This window comes from Penicillium canescens (assembly GCF_028828765.1).
Source record: "Penicillium canescens strain IBT 15451 chromosome Unknown utg000003l_segment0_segment0, whole genome shotgun sequence".
Lineage (NCBI taxonomy): Eukaryota > Fungi > Ascomycota > Eurotiomycetes > Eurotiales > Aspergillaceae > Penicillium > Penicillium canescens.
The window spans coordinates 2,834,555-2,849,737 of record NW_026703965.1 but is presented as its reverse complement, the minus strand read 5'-3'; the positions used below and the strand labels follow the sequence as shown (position 1 = coordinate 2,849,737).

Genomic DNA, 15,183 nt, shown 5'->3' with positions numbered 1-15,183 from the left:
ATTGGCAAGAATTCCATTACCGCGGACTCGCTTCCGAATCCACTCAAACTCACTGAGGCGAAAAATTCTATCATCAACCTTTTTTTCTGGGACGAAAGCCATGCCTGATCTCCACAGCTTGCCTGCTGGCTCTAGACCTGTCGCGGCCATTCGAAACAATGGTCCAGATCACTTGGTTTTGGAGCGTGTGAAGCTTCGAGAGCTCGCTGAGGGATGGCCCCTCTATAGGTCAGTTCCAACCGTCGCCGCCAGCAGCCTATCAATGGAGAGGGGCGAAGGTTCTGACGACTGACGCAGAGACTCATGCGAATGGGAAAACTTCGAGTCGATATTCCACCCTAATGCCCATGTGTATACCACTTGGACTGGTCAGGTGGCGTACAACGAATTCATTGCCGCCTCAAAGACAGGTATGGACAGGGGAGCGTTCATCATGCATCGCTGCCACGGCGCGAGCACTGATATCGACACAGCGGGAACCCGCGCTGTGACCAAGCTCAAGGCAACTATTACGCAGCGTTTTGAAGTAGACGGCATTGAGTTTGATGTCGAGACTGATTGCCGCTTCTGCTTCTTCTTTGAAAAGCTTGAAGGAAACTGGGGTGCCCGTCTTGTCAGACACTGGTACGAGAAAGACAAGATGATCCCGACGAATCCGGCCAAGTTACCTACGCTGGATGAAGAACGTTTGAAGAAATACCCACCGGGATACAAGTACCTCGCGTATTGGCAGGAGGTCACGATGGGGGTGACGGTTCTGCAGGACCTGCCAGGGCATAGACGGCATGTTGGGACGGTAAATCTAGACAAGCACGACTTGCTGTATCGGCTGGTGAAGGGATGGCTAGAGGGTGGACAGCTAGCCAGCTTGATGATGGGAAACTAAGGTTACGAAACCAAACCTATCGCAAATAACTAGTTACATTTCTATTGTTCAGAAATCCATGTGATGTTTGGCTCTTGAGTGGAGCTACCTACCACCCGTCCTCTTGTCCCCACCTTGGCCTTACCAACGCGCCACCGATGCAAATCTCTAGATATGTAGCGGCGCTGCCATATGTTGGGTTCTATACGTTCGTTATCCTTGTTAAGTACAACATTTCGCTACGCATATCATCTCAACTATGACACAGCGGGCAACAATGGCCTCGATCTCTGTGAACAATGGTCCATTTAAGTGGGAAACTACCACGGTCCCCCTCATAATCAACGGTAAGGATGTTACCTTACCATCGACATTTACTGTCGTCAGTCCAGGCTCAGGCGAAGCACTCTGGGACGCATCGGCCGCCTCTGTTGTCGAGGCAACACAAGCTGTCGAAGCGGCCCAGGCAGCTTTCGTGTCATGGTCCGCCACAAAGCCCAGCGTACGAAGAGAAATCCTTTTTCGTGCCGCCGACCTATTGCTCAGTAGGAAGGAGGAATTAATGTCCTACCAGAGCCGAGAGACCGGTGCAGGAAGGGCATTTATGGAATTTGGCATCAATGCAGCACACCAGATTCTGAGAGACATTGGTGGCAGGATCGAGTCGGCCCTTGAAGGCTACGTGCCTGTCACGGCCGAACAAGGCTCCCATGCCATGATGCTCAAGGAACCTTACGGAGTTGTCCTTGCCATTGCACCATGGTACGTGTGGATGCAAACCCTCGACTTTCCTCTCTGCCGTTCGTTGTACGGCATCAGACAACTGACGTTTTTATCAGGAATGCGCCTTATGTGCTGGGGGTCCGGTCAGTAGCTTTTGCGTTGGCTACGGGCAATACGGCTGTCCTAAAAGGCTCGGAGCTTAGCCCTCGTGTGTTCTGGGCCATTGGTGACGTTTTCAGCCAGGCGGGTCTCCCCGACGGGTGTCTCAATGTGATCTACCACCGAACGGCGGACGCAGCGGAGGTGTCGGAGGTTTTGATCGCTCATCCAAGTATCAAAAAGATCAATTTTACTGGGAGCACGGCGGTCGGTAGCATCATCGCAAGCTTGGCTGGCATGCACATAAAACCCCTCTTGCTAGAACTCGGTGGAAAGGCTAGCGCCATCGTCCTCAAGGATGCTGACGTCGAAGAGGCGGCTGCCAGTTGCGCTGTTGGTGCATTCATTCATGTAAGTTCGGCCTGTACGGGTCTGCTGTGCGGTATGGAAAGGGTCAACTGATGGTTTATGTTACTTGCCATAGGGAGGCCAGGTATGCATGTCTACCGAACGGATCCTGGTGCACACCTCGATTGCCGACAAGTTTGCAGCTGCTTTGGCGAAAGCCACGCAGCAGTATTTTGAATCACCATATGTACTCATCAATCCGGCGGCAGTGACGAAGAACAAGAATTTACTCCATGACGCGTTAAATAAGGACGGCAAGGTGCTGCTTGGAGACCCAACGGCTTCCGAGGATCAGCCGACAAAGATGCGGCCGGTCATCGTGTCTGGCGTGTCCAAGGAGATGGAAATATTCCACACCGAGTCTTTCGGGCCTACCGTGTCTCTGATGACGTTCGAAACGGAGGAGGAGGCGCTTGCGCTCGCCAACGACACCGATTACGGGTTGTCAGGCGCCGTCTTCTCTCGGGATCTTAGCACAGCCTTGCGCGTGGCCCATCAGTACGAGACGGGAGCTGTCCACATCAACTCCATGACTGTGCACGACGAGGCCTCCCTTGTGCATGGTGGCGTGAAGAAGAGTGGATATGGCCGGTTCAACGGGGCGCAGGGCATGGCAGAATTCTTGCGATACAAGACCATCACCTGGAAAGATTGAGGGGTTCAGATGCCGTCTGTAAGCATGGCTTGCAAGGTCTGCAGATTGGAGTGTATTGAGATTGAATGAGTGGAACTCTCTGGTGGGGATGCCAATAGAAGCTTCATGGAGGGCTACTGACTCTATACCTCGTTAATCCCACAAGAGATAACCTCCTTCTGATCGCAACAGCAACATAGATGTATCATACACCGCAACTTTTCTTTGTGTTTTTTCCCTTGCTGAATTTTCAGATAATTACTTTCAAGGATTACATGGACATGAATATTATAGTAGTAGTAGTAGTAGTAGTAGTAGTAGTAGTAGTAGTAGTAGTGTTCATTGACCTGTCTTAGCTTGCCTATCTAATGGCTGCCATGCAGGATTGCCATCGCACAGTAAGGCAGGAACGCTGCCTGCGGCGGCCCAAATAGGAATAGTTCCCGTCACGTTGCTGTCCACCCAGCACCTGTGGTGGGTGGGCAGCGCCACGGGTACTTGCGAACACCCCGCTCACTCGCTCTATCCTCCCCTCATTAACCTCCTCTGCAGCACCTCCGCCTCTGCGGTTTGCTTGATCGGTTCATTCGGATACTCAGTATCCTGGGAGCCTAGGCCCAGGCTACTGTGTGCGCCTCCTTTATTACTTAGTCTTCTGTTTCTGCATCCTCAGGATCATCTTATCTAGGGTCTATTACTCCTAGTCTTTCGTAACACTAGTAGCTGTAGGATCTACTACTTCAAAGTAGAGTAGGAGATTACTTTAGATTATAACGTTACATTCTGCTACTACTAGTGCAGCCTGCTCATCCCTAATTAAGTTATGTGAACCTGAAAAGATACCGAAATAGACTGTATAAAGCCCAATTAGTGCGTTCACACTTTTTGTGGCCTAGCGGTCTTTTTGGTTGACAAGTTATTATATCTCGTCCCTGCTATTACCCGAAATTCCTGTTGTTTCACCTTTCTCTATATCTTCCGCCTCAGGGTTTTGTGTAGGGGACACTATAGAAGGACAAGGACATATTCAGGGCTTCACATCCCTGAGTTTGTGTCACTTGTATTAGTGCTCTTTAGGTAATAATCTAGCACGACCCTGCCTGTACGGACCTGGATTAGCACAGAACTAGTTGCCCTGAAGAGCCCCTTCCAGTACTTCAGCACCTTGCGGTATGGCAGTTCTACCAGGCGCTTTATAGGACGACCGTTCTTCCCGTGCTTCTAAGCCCAAATTCATGCATCCTGGGGCCCTGGCTGCAGCCAGGCGCCACACCATCAGTTGGTCCTGACTCAGGCTGTTGCCTCGCATGGCCGCCTCCTTAGTCAGTTGATCTGCCTCCTTGTTCCCCTAGGTCCCTTCGTGTGCTGGGATCCACAGAAGTGTCACTCCCACGTCTGCCTACCACAGGTCTTCCGCGGCCCTAATACAGGCCATCAACTCGTTTTACCCGGATACTATACCCGGCCTTACTAGCGCCCTGAGAGCCGCCTAGCTATTTGAGAAAATGACAACGCCATGCTCAATCCTTGCTTCCAACTCTATACTCCATACCCCTTCGTACCATGGCCAGGGCCTTGCGGATGCCCCGGAGTTCCGCGGCGTATACGGTACACCGTTGTGGTCGATCCAGGCCCTAGGTATGCAGACGCTCTGAATAGGCCTGGCAATACTGCCGCGGCCCCCACCTGACCCTGATACCCACTGCCGTCGGTGTAGATTGCCAGTATAACTATTCAAAAGACTCCATCTCCACCTCTAGCAGAGACTATCCGAAATCCAACAACACTACGGTCAGTTCAAAAAGAAAATACTACCATATAAAAGGCTATGACTAAGCCTATACATACTATAAGTAATGTGTTTAGAGGTGTGCTGTTTAATGTGGAGAAAGGCACGCAATCATCAGCCTCATTGAATAACCTTTTGTAGCCACAGAATCGACTTTCTAGCCCTACCACCAGATCACGCTGTCAGGCCAAAGCAATTATTAGGATAGATACAGGGTATTATAGGCATCGTATTGATGCAAAAAGAAGCAATAATTCGAACGTCTTTTGAAGGCTGCAATATGAACCGCAAGCAGAGGCAAAAGCAGAATTCAACCCGCGCCTGCAATTTTCCCCAACCAACGGAAGTGGGCTACTGGGAAACAGGAAACCCGGATTCTGGTTCTTTATACGTTTTACATCCGCATGGAAGTCTTAATATAGCGTCATCTTTGCTTAAATAGGTAGTTTCTCGGCTTTTTCATAGGAATCCAAATTGTTTGCATGTTGAGCTGCCGCCGACCCACCCGGGCAGTCAGATGGGTTGACTACGCGACGGGTACCCACCGGGATATGCTCAGTGGCATATGCTCTAATGTGTAGTTTTGTAATCCCACTTGGAGTTCCGGAATAACTAGTATGTAAATCCCGAAGCTAAATAATCTGCCACGATTTAGAGAACCTCTTGACGTGGGAATTTAAATACTGTACTTTAACCTACCTGAGGTCCTTACCTCCAACAACTTTATTACATCCCATGATAGTGCCACCGCTTTGATTCAGAATGGACGATCAGCAATACAACAAAGGCTTCGTCTACCAAACTAGTGCGTCGCGCATCGTGTTTGGTAGCGGAACGATCAACAAGATTCAACTGGAGTTAGACCGGCTAGAATCTACCAAGCCACTTCTGTTATGCACGCCTCAACAGGTCGCTCAAGCAGAACAAGTGAGATCTGCCCTCGATGGGCGAGTATCTGATATCTTTGCCGAGGCGACAATGCATACTCCGGTCGAGGTGACAGAACGGGCTGTCTGGATTGCACAATCAACCAAATGTGACACTATCATCTCCATCGGTGGCGGAAGCACTATTGGGCTGGGGAAGGCCATAAGCTTTCGGACGGGCCTTTACCATATCGCCATCCCTACGACATATGCTGGAAGTGAAGTCACGCCTATCCTGGGCGAAACTCGAGATGGCCGCAAAACAACGCAATCGAGTCCGAAAATATTGCCGGGCACTGTGATTTACGATATCGATTTGACCTTGTCTTTACCAGTCAGTCTGAGTATTACAAGTGGCATAAATGCGATGGCTCACGCGGTGGAGGCACTTTACTCGCAGAATCAAAACCCTGTAACATGCCTCTTCGCTAAAGAAGGCGTGACTGCTCTAGCTGAAGCGCTTCCTGGGTTGCTTTCAGGTGATGCAGCTACTGCAAGGGCCGCTCGAGGCAGAGCGCTTTATGGCGCCTGGTTGTGTGGTACCTGTCTCGGTAGTGTTGGAATGGCCCTCCACCATAAGCTGTGCCACACGCTAGGGGGCAGCTTTAATCTTCCACACGCCGATACCCACGCCATCATTCTTCCGCATTCACTGGCATATAATGCCCCCAAGGTCCCAGCGGCCATGGCAATGATAGCAGAGGCGCTACCGGATAGTGATGGAGATGCTATTTATGGGCTGAACCTCCTACTGGAGAGGTTAGGTGTAACGCGGGACCTGAAAGCGTATGGATTTAGAGAAGATGATGTTCCAAAAGCAGCGGAGATTGCTTTAAGTAATCCGTACTGGAATCCGCGTGAGTTGGAGAGGAACGCGATAGAAGAATTACTCCGGCGGGCTTGGGCGGGTGAGGATGCGAGAGCCGACTTATAGAGGTGAAATAAAGTAGCATTACTTTCTACAGGGTTGGTTGGTTGGTTGAATTTGTACGCCGACCCCTCGCCCCTAGTGGCGATATGCAGGCAAATACTTCGTGTCAATAAATATCGGTACTCTTCGTACACCAAAGGTAGTGGTTACAAACGAATGGATTGGAGGTTCTGAATCCCTTAACTAGCTGCTCATCCTGAGCTGCATAAATATCCAACAGTTTAATTAGTTGTGATCATCATTATGATGGCTGAATAGTCAATCACGCAATCCGTTTGGTACAGGTTATCGGGAATATTGGCGGACATCTAGTATAGATATTTTGCAAACCAACTAACCATCTGATCCTCAGCTTGATCGGCCATTTCAACCTCGGCCTTGTTATCGAGGTTGCCCCTAACAGCAAAACCGTGTCTCGCATTTGGAATAACCACTACCTCACTGGGAACTTCTTTCTTCCTGTCGAGGATTTCAGCAGCCTGCTGGATCCCATGTACCGGTAGTGCGAAATCCACATCACCAACGATCATGCTCCAAGGAAGTTTGATCTTGGAAATATCGTCTGGGAGATTCAGTTCACTCGGGTGAGCGGTAAAAGCTGCATCAATAAGTGTCTTCCCATTGCTCGCCAGCCCACCGTGCGCAAGATGAGTGGCACTATACCCTCCCCAGCAGAAACCAACCACACCTACCTTGGTGGTCTGTTCTTGATCGCAGCGGAGCCGATCCATGAACTTCAAGATACCAGGGTAGCGTTTCTCCGGGCTGTTTCTCAGAACGAAAGGCACGAGCACCAAGGCAGCCTTTAATACTAGCCAACTACCCCAAGGGGTGTCAGTGTGAAAGAAAAACTGGGTAGGAGCAGAACCTACGGCTTCACCATCCATGCCCAGAACCCCCATTCACCTGTGATCTGGTCCAAATTCCTCTTCATCCACGCAGGCGCTGAAGTCCCTATAGACCCGTTTAAACCACGTCCCATTTCATATCTGCGGTTGTAACGCACCGTGCATGAAGTCTGGGACGTATACAACACAGCCAGTTCGTTCGGCGTACGAGTCGGCAAGTCTCCGCAGATTGGCCGTGTCCCATCCGAACATGTCCGAAAAGACAACAATCACGGCTTTGTGTCGAGGATGATCACCTTGTGGCCTAGCAACGTAGACCTGGTGACCGTAGAGACTCTCCTCGGCACCATTACAGGGCCCGGGATGGTCATTCCCCTTGAAGCAGTCTGCACAGGGCATGTTGACGGTCAAAGACGGGCAGAGAATTAACTGTATGCAATGGATAGGAGCCCACCGGGTACTGACAGGGAAATGTTGAGAGCTCAAGGACTTTGCTTCGTCTGTTTGAACCCGAGTCTATATTTCCCCCACCGTGCGGGCAGAAGAGCAGTTGTATATAGCTCCTCCAAACCTAGCTCGGACAATCTCGTTCCCACCGGTGCACCCCATCTAATCCCACCGGAGTCGGAACCAGTTTTCCGGGTGGGCCGGCCCTTTGCAACCTTGGCTCCAACTGGAATGGCTCATTCAGCTATGGGAAAATCTTCAGGGATAAATCAAATGTTCTCAACTTTTACAATGACAGGATAACAAGTTACTATGTACCCTTCCAAGACACGATACTATATTCTTTTCTGATATCTGTATCTCAGGACGCCACACCCTTCACCACGCGTTGGGCGCAATATCTGTATAGACCCGAAATCCGCTGTTTTTGGCTGCGTACCGGAATGCTTCGTGGTGTTGCTCCAGACTGTAGACATTGTGCGTCGAGCCACCCCGCTTCCCGAGCTTGAGAACTCCCGAGTTGGCCATCTTCAAGGTCAGATCCACTCCAGTCCTCGTGACCATGAGTTTCCCAATGATTTGGAGGTTGAGGTGCATTACGAGAGTGTAAGGCACTTGAAGGTCGCCAGCCGGGCCACCGCTGAGAACGATCCTGCCCCCTGGGCGCACAGCTCGAATGGCCGCAGAGAGGAACGGGGATCCATTCAACTCGCCGGACGCCCAGTCATTGAACACCTCGACACCACGCCCCTCTGGAGTAGCCTCTCTAATTGCGGCTGCGTCAGCCGCCTGATCTCCAGTCATGACAACGTAGCCGAAGCGATCATGGTTTCCCAGCTGCTTGGCCAACCGTTGGAGTTTCTCTTCACTGCGGCCGAGTGCGATAACATAGGCGCCTCTTGCAAGCGCTACGTCGCTGCTAATACCACCAAAAGTACCGGTGGCTGGCCCGATAGCGATGGTCTCACCGGCTTGAATTTTGGCTGCTTCACATATAGCACCAACCCCGATGACGTAGAACGACAGCTCGTGGAGGTCTGCAGGACTATATCCCAATTCTTCCACCAGACGTTGTTCATTGAGCACGAAGATGGCCTCCAGTGGCACCTTTTGATACTGTTGGAGAGCCCCGTCACGCCACTCTCCTTGCATGAGCTTCCGGCCAGCGTCACCTTCCCCACCATGATGGCCTTGGATGATGCGTACATCCGGATCGTCTCGCGCCTGGATGGAGCCAGAGAAAAAGACGAGATCGCCGGGCTTCGCACGCACCGCATCCGGCCCAACGGCGTGTACTCGCCCGATGTGGCTAGGATGCGGCACTAAAGGCAGAGAAAGATTGAACACTGGTAATTTTCCGGTGTGGATATCCTCGGCGTAGGGCTGAATAACAGTGTTGAGGACCTGTACAACCACCGAGCCGACTGTTGCATCAGGAATGGGTAGGTCAACTAGCTCCAGAGGCTTGTCGAACGAACTTAGCCACAGGGCGCGATTTTGGGTCACTCGATTAGAGTCCATGATGTAGGATTAGGTTTGGTAAAAGTATGGAATAATTTGTTCCCAGGGTCAAACAGCTGGATATTCCAATGTTTAAAGAGAAAATATGCAACCAATGGGCGGCCCGAACCCCGCCTTACATTCCATTGAGGCTCCACCGACCAGAACCAAAGGGTGGATGGCACATGAATAACTGGCGTAGTCCCACCTAAACGAGGTTCCTTGCCTCTGTCGTAGAAATTTCAATGTAGCTATCCCGCTTATGACCCATGGCCCTCAATCGGTTTCATACTAACCATCATCAAACACCTGGCTTCCAGGCTCTGCACATTCGTCCAGCACATGATAGCCTCTTCGACGACCCTTCCACTCCAACGGAATATTCGGCTCATCATACGCCCGTCGCGACAGTTTTGTTGGAACTAAGAAATCCTTTGCGCCATGGAAGAAGTAGGTTGGTGGGAATCGGCCCTATGAGAATAGCCTCGCGGGATCATCATGGGTTCCGTCTCCCAGCACTGCTCTCATTATCAAGCCCTTGCCTATGACATCAGATATCCATACGACGCCCGGGTTGCTAAAGTCTGGCAGTCGGTCCCATGGATGGAGGTGTGCTGCTTGGAGGAGGGTCATCTTTCCAAGTTTGTTTCAGAAAGTCTTCGTCAAACGATGGGTCACCCGGTGGTGGTCGGGGGCGGGGAGCGGTTTGGAACGATTTAATGGGCAGCTTAGTCGGGGAGACTCAGGAGAGGAACCAGCCCAGGCGAAGCGCCTCGTGCTTCACATACCGCGAAAAGTACCAACGCAGCACCGCAAGATTTGAAGTGACGATCTTAGAGCCATCAGTATCGATGCCAACATTGCTCTGCAGTAGCTCCGGTAGCATACGGATCCTCTGACCCCAACCCCACTCGGCGCCACCCACGATGGCGGTGAGATGTTCTCTAGATGATCTCGTATTCTGTCAGGGCGGCACATTGTCCATCACCCTATATGGATGGTGCCGCCACTGCTCTAACAATTTTCAAGGGAATGCGTAGGATATCTAGTAGAGCTTGGGTGGATAAAGCAAACCTCAGCTGGAATTCAACTCATGCGCTATCCGCACCTGAAAGCAAGCTTATGAAACCCATAATCTATTGCCATTCCCCCTCCTGTGCTGGTAACCGTGAGCTATTGATAAAGCATTCCAGCCGAGCTGATACAGAGGCAGGCCCTAAAGACAGGGATAAGTCAGTACTCCAAGTATAGTCGGGCAGGTTATGTAATACAACGGAAGTCTCACATTGCCAGACTGACTGATCAGATAATAATCTACTCGTGATGACCAGCGGAATGATCGCGATTTGATCCTGCAGCTGTAGCTCCAAATCGTGGACTTCGGAAAACCCCTCGTTGATCAACTTACGAACGGTATCGCGTAACTCTAGCTGAGGGAGAAGAGGTCGGACAAACTCGAGGTACCAATAAAGTAGCAAATCTGGCGACCAGTCAGCTCAGCACCGAGAGTATTGCGTGGGAGAAGAAGGGAACGGGATCCACATACTTCCTTCGAAAGTGCTCATTGCACACTCTGGTCCAAACTCATGAGTCACTCTCTGCAGGTAATCCAAGCCTAATTGGCAGTCGATACGTAATTGGTCCGCCGCTCGGCCCACTCCCTTGTAGTACAAGTGTGATGAACTGACCCGGTCAAATAAATGCGTAATATCCCCCAGCATCATCGGCGGGGCAGAGGGGCTAAACAACTTCTTCATACTTGCTAAAGGGAGACTTCCGTATAGATGATAGAAGATTGAGTTTAACAACGACTTGGCGCATTGCAGGGTTGGATCTGGTGGCAGGCCAGATCTCACATTACTCAATCGATCCCTTAGCATATCATCGAGAGCCTGTACTGCCTTTTCCATCTTGCCAACGAATTCGGGGAATAGCTCTTCGTTGAACGAGGTGGTCATCGTTTCGAATGAACAGACACGGTAGAGTATCAGCGCTACGATGGTAACTAGACCGAACTCGCTGACAGGCAGGTTGGGTTTTCGCCCGGAGAGAACGCTCCTTGCTGCGTCTTCGAGAGAATCGGTACCACCAGGAGGATTCCAATTAGGTTCGTCCACTAGCCAATCGGCGGTTCTAGATGGGAGAGCAAATCTAGTGTTGCTTATTGGGGTGACAAAGCATTTCTCCTTCCCTAGTGAATCAGGGGCCGCGCCAATGAGAACTGTCACTGCAAGGCACCTAGATGGCCAGTTATCGTCGGCAAAACGTATGCAAAATTAGATGCAAAAATAAAGAGAAGGGCATACCTGTTGATACTTTCCTGGAGCACCCATTCTTTGTATGTCGTGACCGGATATGCTTTTAGTTCCCTGAGAGCCCCGTTCGCACACTGCCAGTAGAGTATTTAGCCATTGAAGTAGTTCGACCACCATAGAGAAGCTTGGATGCCAAGGGCCCATACATTTACAGCGAGAGGATAGGCATAAGCGGGCCACTGTTCCATTCCGCAGTGTATGCCAATATAACTTAGAAGCAGATGAACCTGAAGCGTCGCTAACTTTGTCGTGCAGTCGACTTCTCCAGCCGCCGTCTGGCAGTCGTGCTTCAGGAGAGTTAGCGACACAAAGATAAATCCTCGTTCACCCTTCGGCTTACCTGGAAGATCAATTGCACGGCAGCCGAGCACATGGAATTAGCCACGGTCCGCTCACTCAAGAAGGCCGCGCCGCTCGCCATTATCGCGAGCAGCAAAGGTGCTATTCAAGAAACTGAGTGTCAAAACCAGCACTTGATAATGTAATTCCATATGGAACACGCATAGAATACTCACACGATGCTGCAGCAAGGCTGAATGTTGGCTCGTGCACAATAGGTACGTGCCGAGCGACATGCCTGAAAAACACTCGGACAAAGCGCCTCATGGTGTACTTGGAGGGAACCCGCACCGAGTCGAGGATATGCTTCGGATACGTGGCGAGCTTTGCGCATGCCTTAGCGCAATCGTCGTCGTCTATCGCCATGGCCGACTCAGAAGACGCGGTGTCACTGCTAGTGTGGCTGTCTTTGCTTCGTGAGGCGGACTCTGGTTCCAGGCGAATGGATACTGGGGATTGCCCCGCAAAATTGGTCGACTGCCCGTTCACAAGGTCTTGTGCGCTCGAAAAGAAAGCTTGGACGTCGATGGTATCTGTGAAGGCGCTATTAGAAACTGGCGGCTCCATCCACGACCCAAGAATTCCCATTGGGCTATTTTCAAGGACTGGTGGAAACAAGTCATCGAGAGATAGCAAGCACTCATCAAACTGTGCACTCTGGGCCTCCTGATCTTGGTCCATATGATTGTCCAGAGGATGGTCGTGGTTGTGATGCCGGGGATCGCAGTGCCCCAGCTCTTGTGGTCCTTGAACGCCTTCTGCTGGTGCTGCTGGTGCTGCTGGTGCTGCTGGTGCTGTTGATGCTGCTGGTGCTGCTAGTGCTGTTGATGCTGCTGGTGCTGCTAGTGCTGTTGATGCAGCTGGTGCTTCTGGTGCTGTTGATGCAGCTGGTGACGTTGGAGGAGATACACTGCGCGGTGCTGCATCGGGTCTTGAAGCTTCTGCGCCGACGTTGGTTTGTCGGCTTTGTTTCGCAGTGGAGGAGGCATGTTCGTTGCCGACAACATGCGGGTGGAAGTTTCGTATGTGACGAACAATGACATCCTTGCGCGACGAGGCCACAGGACAATAGAGGCAGGTATGTGGCTTCTCGCCTCGATCTATATGCAAATTAGTCGTGGACGAGCAAAAGATAACGTCACGCAGGACAGACGGGTCATTTGGTGCCGTCGGAGATGAGCTGAGCGATTAAACTTGGCGTTACATTGCAAACAAGAGAGCTTGTTAGGCTTTCGCATCGGGGATCTCGGTTCACTCCTACGACTCGGTGGGAGATGGATTGTCCGGTCCTCAGCAGGACCCCCTTCCCGCTCCGACATGTCCGAGATATTGAATGTGAGGTTGCAAGTGAAGGGCTCCGGAGCAGGAAAACTCTGTCGCTGGCTACTGAAGAAGCGAGCATCCCAGGAGAAAGGATAATTAACTGTAGAGGACTTGGGGAAAGTTGCGGGGTGAGGGGTGAGGGATGAGGAGAACCACCACACGAGACTTCTGGCTGGACCGACGCACTTGGTACTCCACAGTTTGTGGGACCTTGGCCGGCAGTTCCGAGGTCGCTGTGGGGAATGGTCGCACGAAATGACCAGTCACGGCGATTCGGAAGTAGACAGAGTCCGAATGATCGTCAGCTCCACAACTGTCCACGCACTAGGCCCAACCGAGACAATATTCACTCAATCTAACGACTAAGTTACGTATATGATTTGACTCCACGTTTACTCGCCACTGTTGATCATGCGTTTGTCGGTAACCTCTCTTCCACTCTACAGGTTCTCACATCTGTCAATTACACATGCCCGGATTTCGGAGATAGAGAGATCCGGACCATCCAGCCATCGCCCCGGATGATAACTTTCCAAGCCCTCTGCCGTGTAGAGAGCAAAGCTTCGTTCAATTACCACCTGTATCATTATCTGTCGAAAACACTCGACACGAGGACCTTCTGGTGGCGTGACGGGCACTCTCAAGTTCAGCAAGCTCTGGGTTCGAAGGACGGTTACGAGGTTTAACAAAAGGATTTGCCACTGCTGATATTGGCGAGGGCGAGAACATGACCGACGTCCCTCGATAGGAGGCAACGGACGTTATTAGAAGTGACAGGACAAGGAGTTGGCGGATGTGTCAAGGGCAACGTGTGCACCGAGACCTAATTTTCATCAATCTATCTCTGAATCATAACACCCAGGGTTCCTGGCGCGGTATCGCCTATGATGCTCTCCCACTTCCTCCTGGCTTGAGGTGCAAACTCTGGAGATGTGGAAGAGAATACTTCGCAGCAGAACTGGTTGGTCGCGGTTCTGCCGTTACAGACGGGTCAAATCACCATTCATTGCCTGGCTGACTCGTCGGGGCTTAATTAGTGGAAGGCGGTATAGAGTCCAACGGACTTGTTGAGGCACTACCACAGGAGACTGAGAGCCACCCAACCTTTAATAACTGTGTGGCGGAGACGGCCACCCCCATGGAGGTCTCCAGGATCTAAGGAAATCAAAATCGAACGGGCAACTGTACCTCCGAGGAAGTTCATGCTGCCAAACACGACGTGTAAACTTCGATCATAGACTTTGTGCCGGCGTAGTCGGTCGATTGTGAGCTTGGGGTATGAAATACGGAGCTTCCGACGTTGATGATGCGCGAGTTCTCTCGTGAAAGATGTTTGAGAACCGCCGTGGTGAGGAAGAAGACTCCATTTGCACTGAGAATGTCGCGCCACGTCTTCTCAACGTTCGAGTCTTTGGGGCCGTCCAAAGATATTGGGCAGTTGTTCCCCCCACCGTCAACTAGATATCAACCTTTTTCAAGACTTTGAAGGCTCCATTCACCAAAGCCTGTGGTTCGTCTGGCGTCGAGACATCGGTTTTGAGGCAAATCGTTCTTTTGGAGTCACCACGAGTAAAGAGCTCCCGGACAACTTCAACGTTCAGTCCAGCTGAAGAGCCGCTGACCAAGACCACGTTTCCTGAGAGGGATGACATAGCTGGCATAGCTCCTGGGGTCGGTTGCGTGGCTGCTTCGATGAAAAGGGGGCGGGCTTCTAGAGACCGAACAAGACATGGCATCAAGGTCGAGGAGTAACTTGAGCACCAAAGAAGACGTTGATTTGGAGAGAAGGTGTTACTGTACTAGTTCGCCTCGTGAGCAGTCTTTAGGCACTCCCCACCGGTGCGGGCTCTATTGAGCAGTCGACTATTCAAGTGGATAATTTGGCATTCAAGTGGCAACGTGTTTCCACCCCCCCAACAAAACCCCCGGAGTGGCGGGAAGGCGAGTAAAGTAACCCGGGACCGAATGTTATGATAAGCGGCATTTCTCTGGATGACAGGGGTGAAGCAAACTCATCTCACCATCAGATTGAGACT

At 51.3% G+C, this 15,183-nt stretch overlaps 6 protein-coding genes across 6 annotated transcripts; 2 read left to right on the top strand and 4 right to left on the bottom strand.

Annotated features, from left to right (window-relative positions):
* Positions 1-100: 100 nt before the first annotated feature.
* N7446_004529 (Pea pathogenicity protein 2) lies at positions 101-886 on the top strand (the record flags this gene model as incomplete). Its single annotated transcript, XM_058513278.1, has 2 exons — positions 101-228; positions 298-886. 2 exons carry the CDS (start codon positions 101-103, stop codon positions 884-886), a joined length of 717 nt encoding a protein of 238 aa, XP_058374607.1.
* A 256-nt stretch (positions 887-1,142) lies between these two features.
* N7446_004528 (aldehyde dehydrogenase) lies at positions 1,143-2,750 on the top strand (the record flags this gene model as incomplete). The annotated part of the gene is made up of 3 exons (XM_058513277.1): positions 1,143-1,627; positions 1,705-2,098; positions 2,172-2,750. 3 exons carry the CDS (start codon positions 1,143-1,145, stop codon positions 2,748-2,750), a joined length of 1,458 nt encoding a protein of 485 aa, XP_058374606.1.
* Positions 2,751-6,683: 3,933 nt separating this feature from the next.
* N7446_004527 (dienelactone hydrolase family protein) lies at positions 6,684-7,622 on the bottom strand (the record flags this gene model as incomplete). Its single annotated transcript, XM_058513276.1, has 3 exons — positions 6,684-7,194; positions 7,248-7,329; positions 7,382-7,622. The coding sequence occupies 3 exons, from the start codon at positions 7,620-7,622 to the stop codon at positions 6,684-6,686; spliced, it is 834 nt and encodes a 277-aa protein (XP_058374605.1).
* Positions 7,623-8,048: 426 nt separating this feature from the next.
* N7446_004526 (putative isopropanol dehydrogenase) lies at positions 8,049-9,191 on the bottom strand (the record flags this gene model as incomplete). Its single annotated transcript, XM_058513275.1, has 1 exon — positions 8,049-9,191. One exon carries the CDS (start codon positions 9,189-9,191, stop codon positions 8,049-8,051), a length of 1,143 nt encoding a protein of 380 aa, XP_058374604.1.
* A 721-nt stretch (positions 9,192-9,912) lies between these two features.
* On the bottom strand, positions 9,913-12,984 carry N7446_004525 (fungal specific transcription factor domain-containing protein; the record flags this gene model as incomplete). The annotated part of the gene is made up of 8 exons (XM_058513274.1): positions 9,913-10,114; positions 10,470-10,650; positions 10,717-11,408; positions 11,477-11,559; positions 11,632-11,772; positions 11,826-11,926; positions 12,001-12,924; positions 12,978-12,984. The coding sequence occupies 8 exons, from the start codon at positions 12,982-12,984 to the stop codon at positions 9,913-9,915; spliced, it is 2,331 nt and encodes a 776-aa protein (XP_058374603.1).
* A 1,620-nt stretch (positions 12,985-14,604) lies between these two features.
* On the bottom strand, positions 14,605-14,883 carry N7446_004524 (uncharacterized protein; the record flags this gene model as incomplete). Its single annotated transcript, XM_058513273.1, has 1 exon — positions 14,605-14,883. The coding sequence occupies one exon, from the start codon at positions 14,881-14,883 to the stop codon at positions 14,605-14,607; it is 279 nt and encodes a 92-aa protein (XP_058374602.1).
* Between the last annotated feature and the right edge of the window lie 300 nt (positions 14,884-15,183).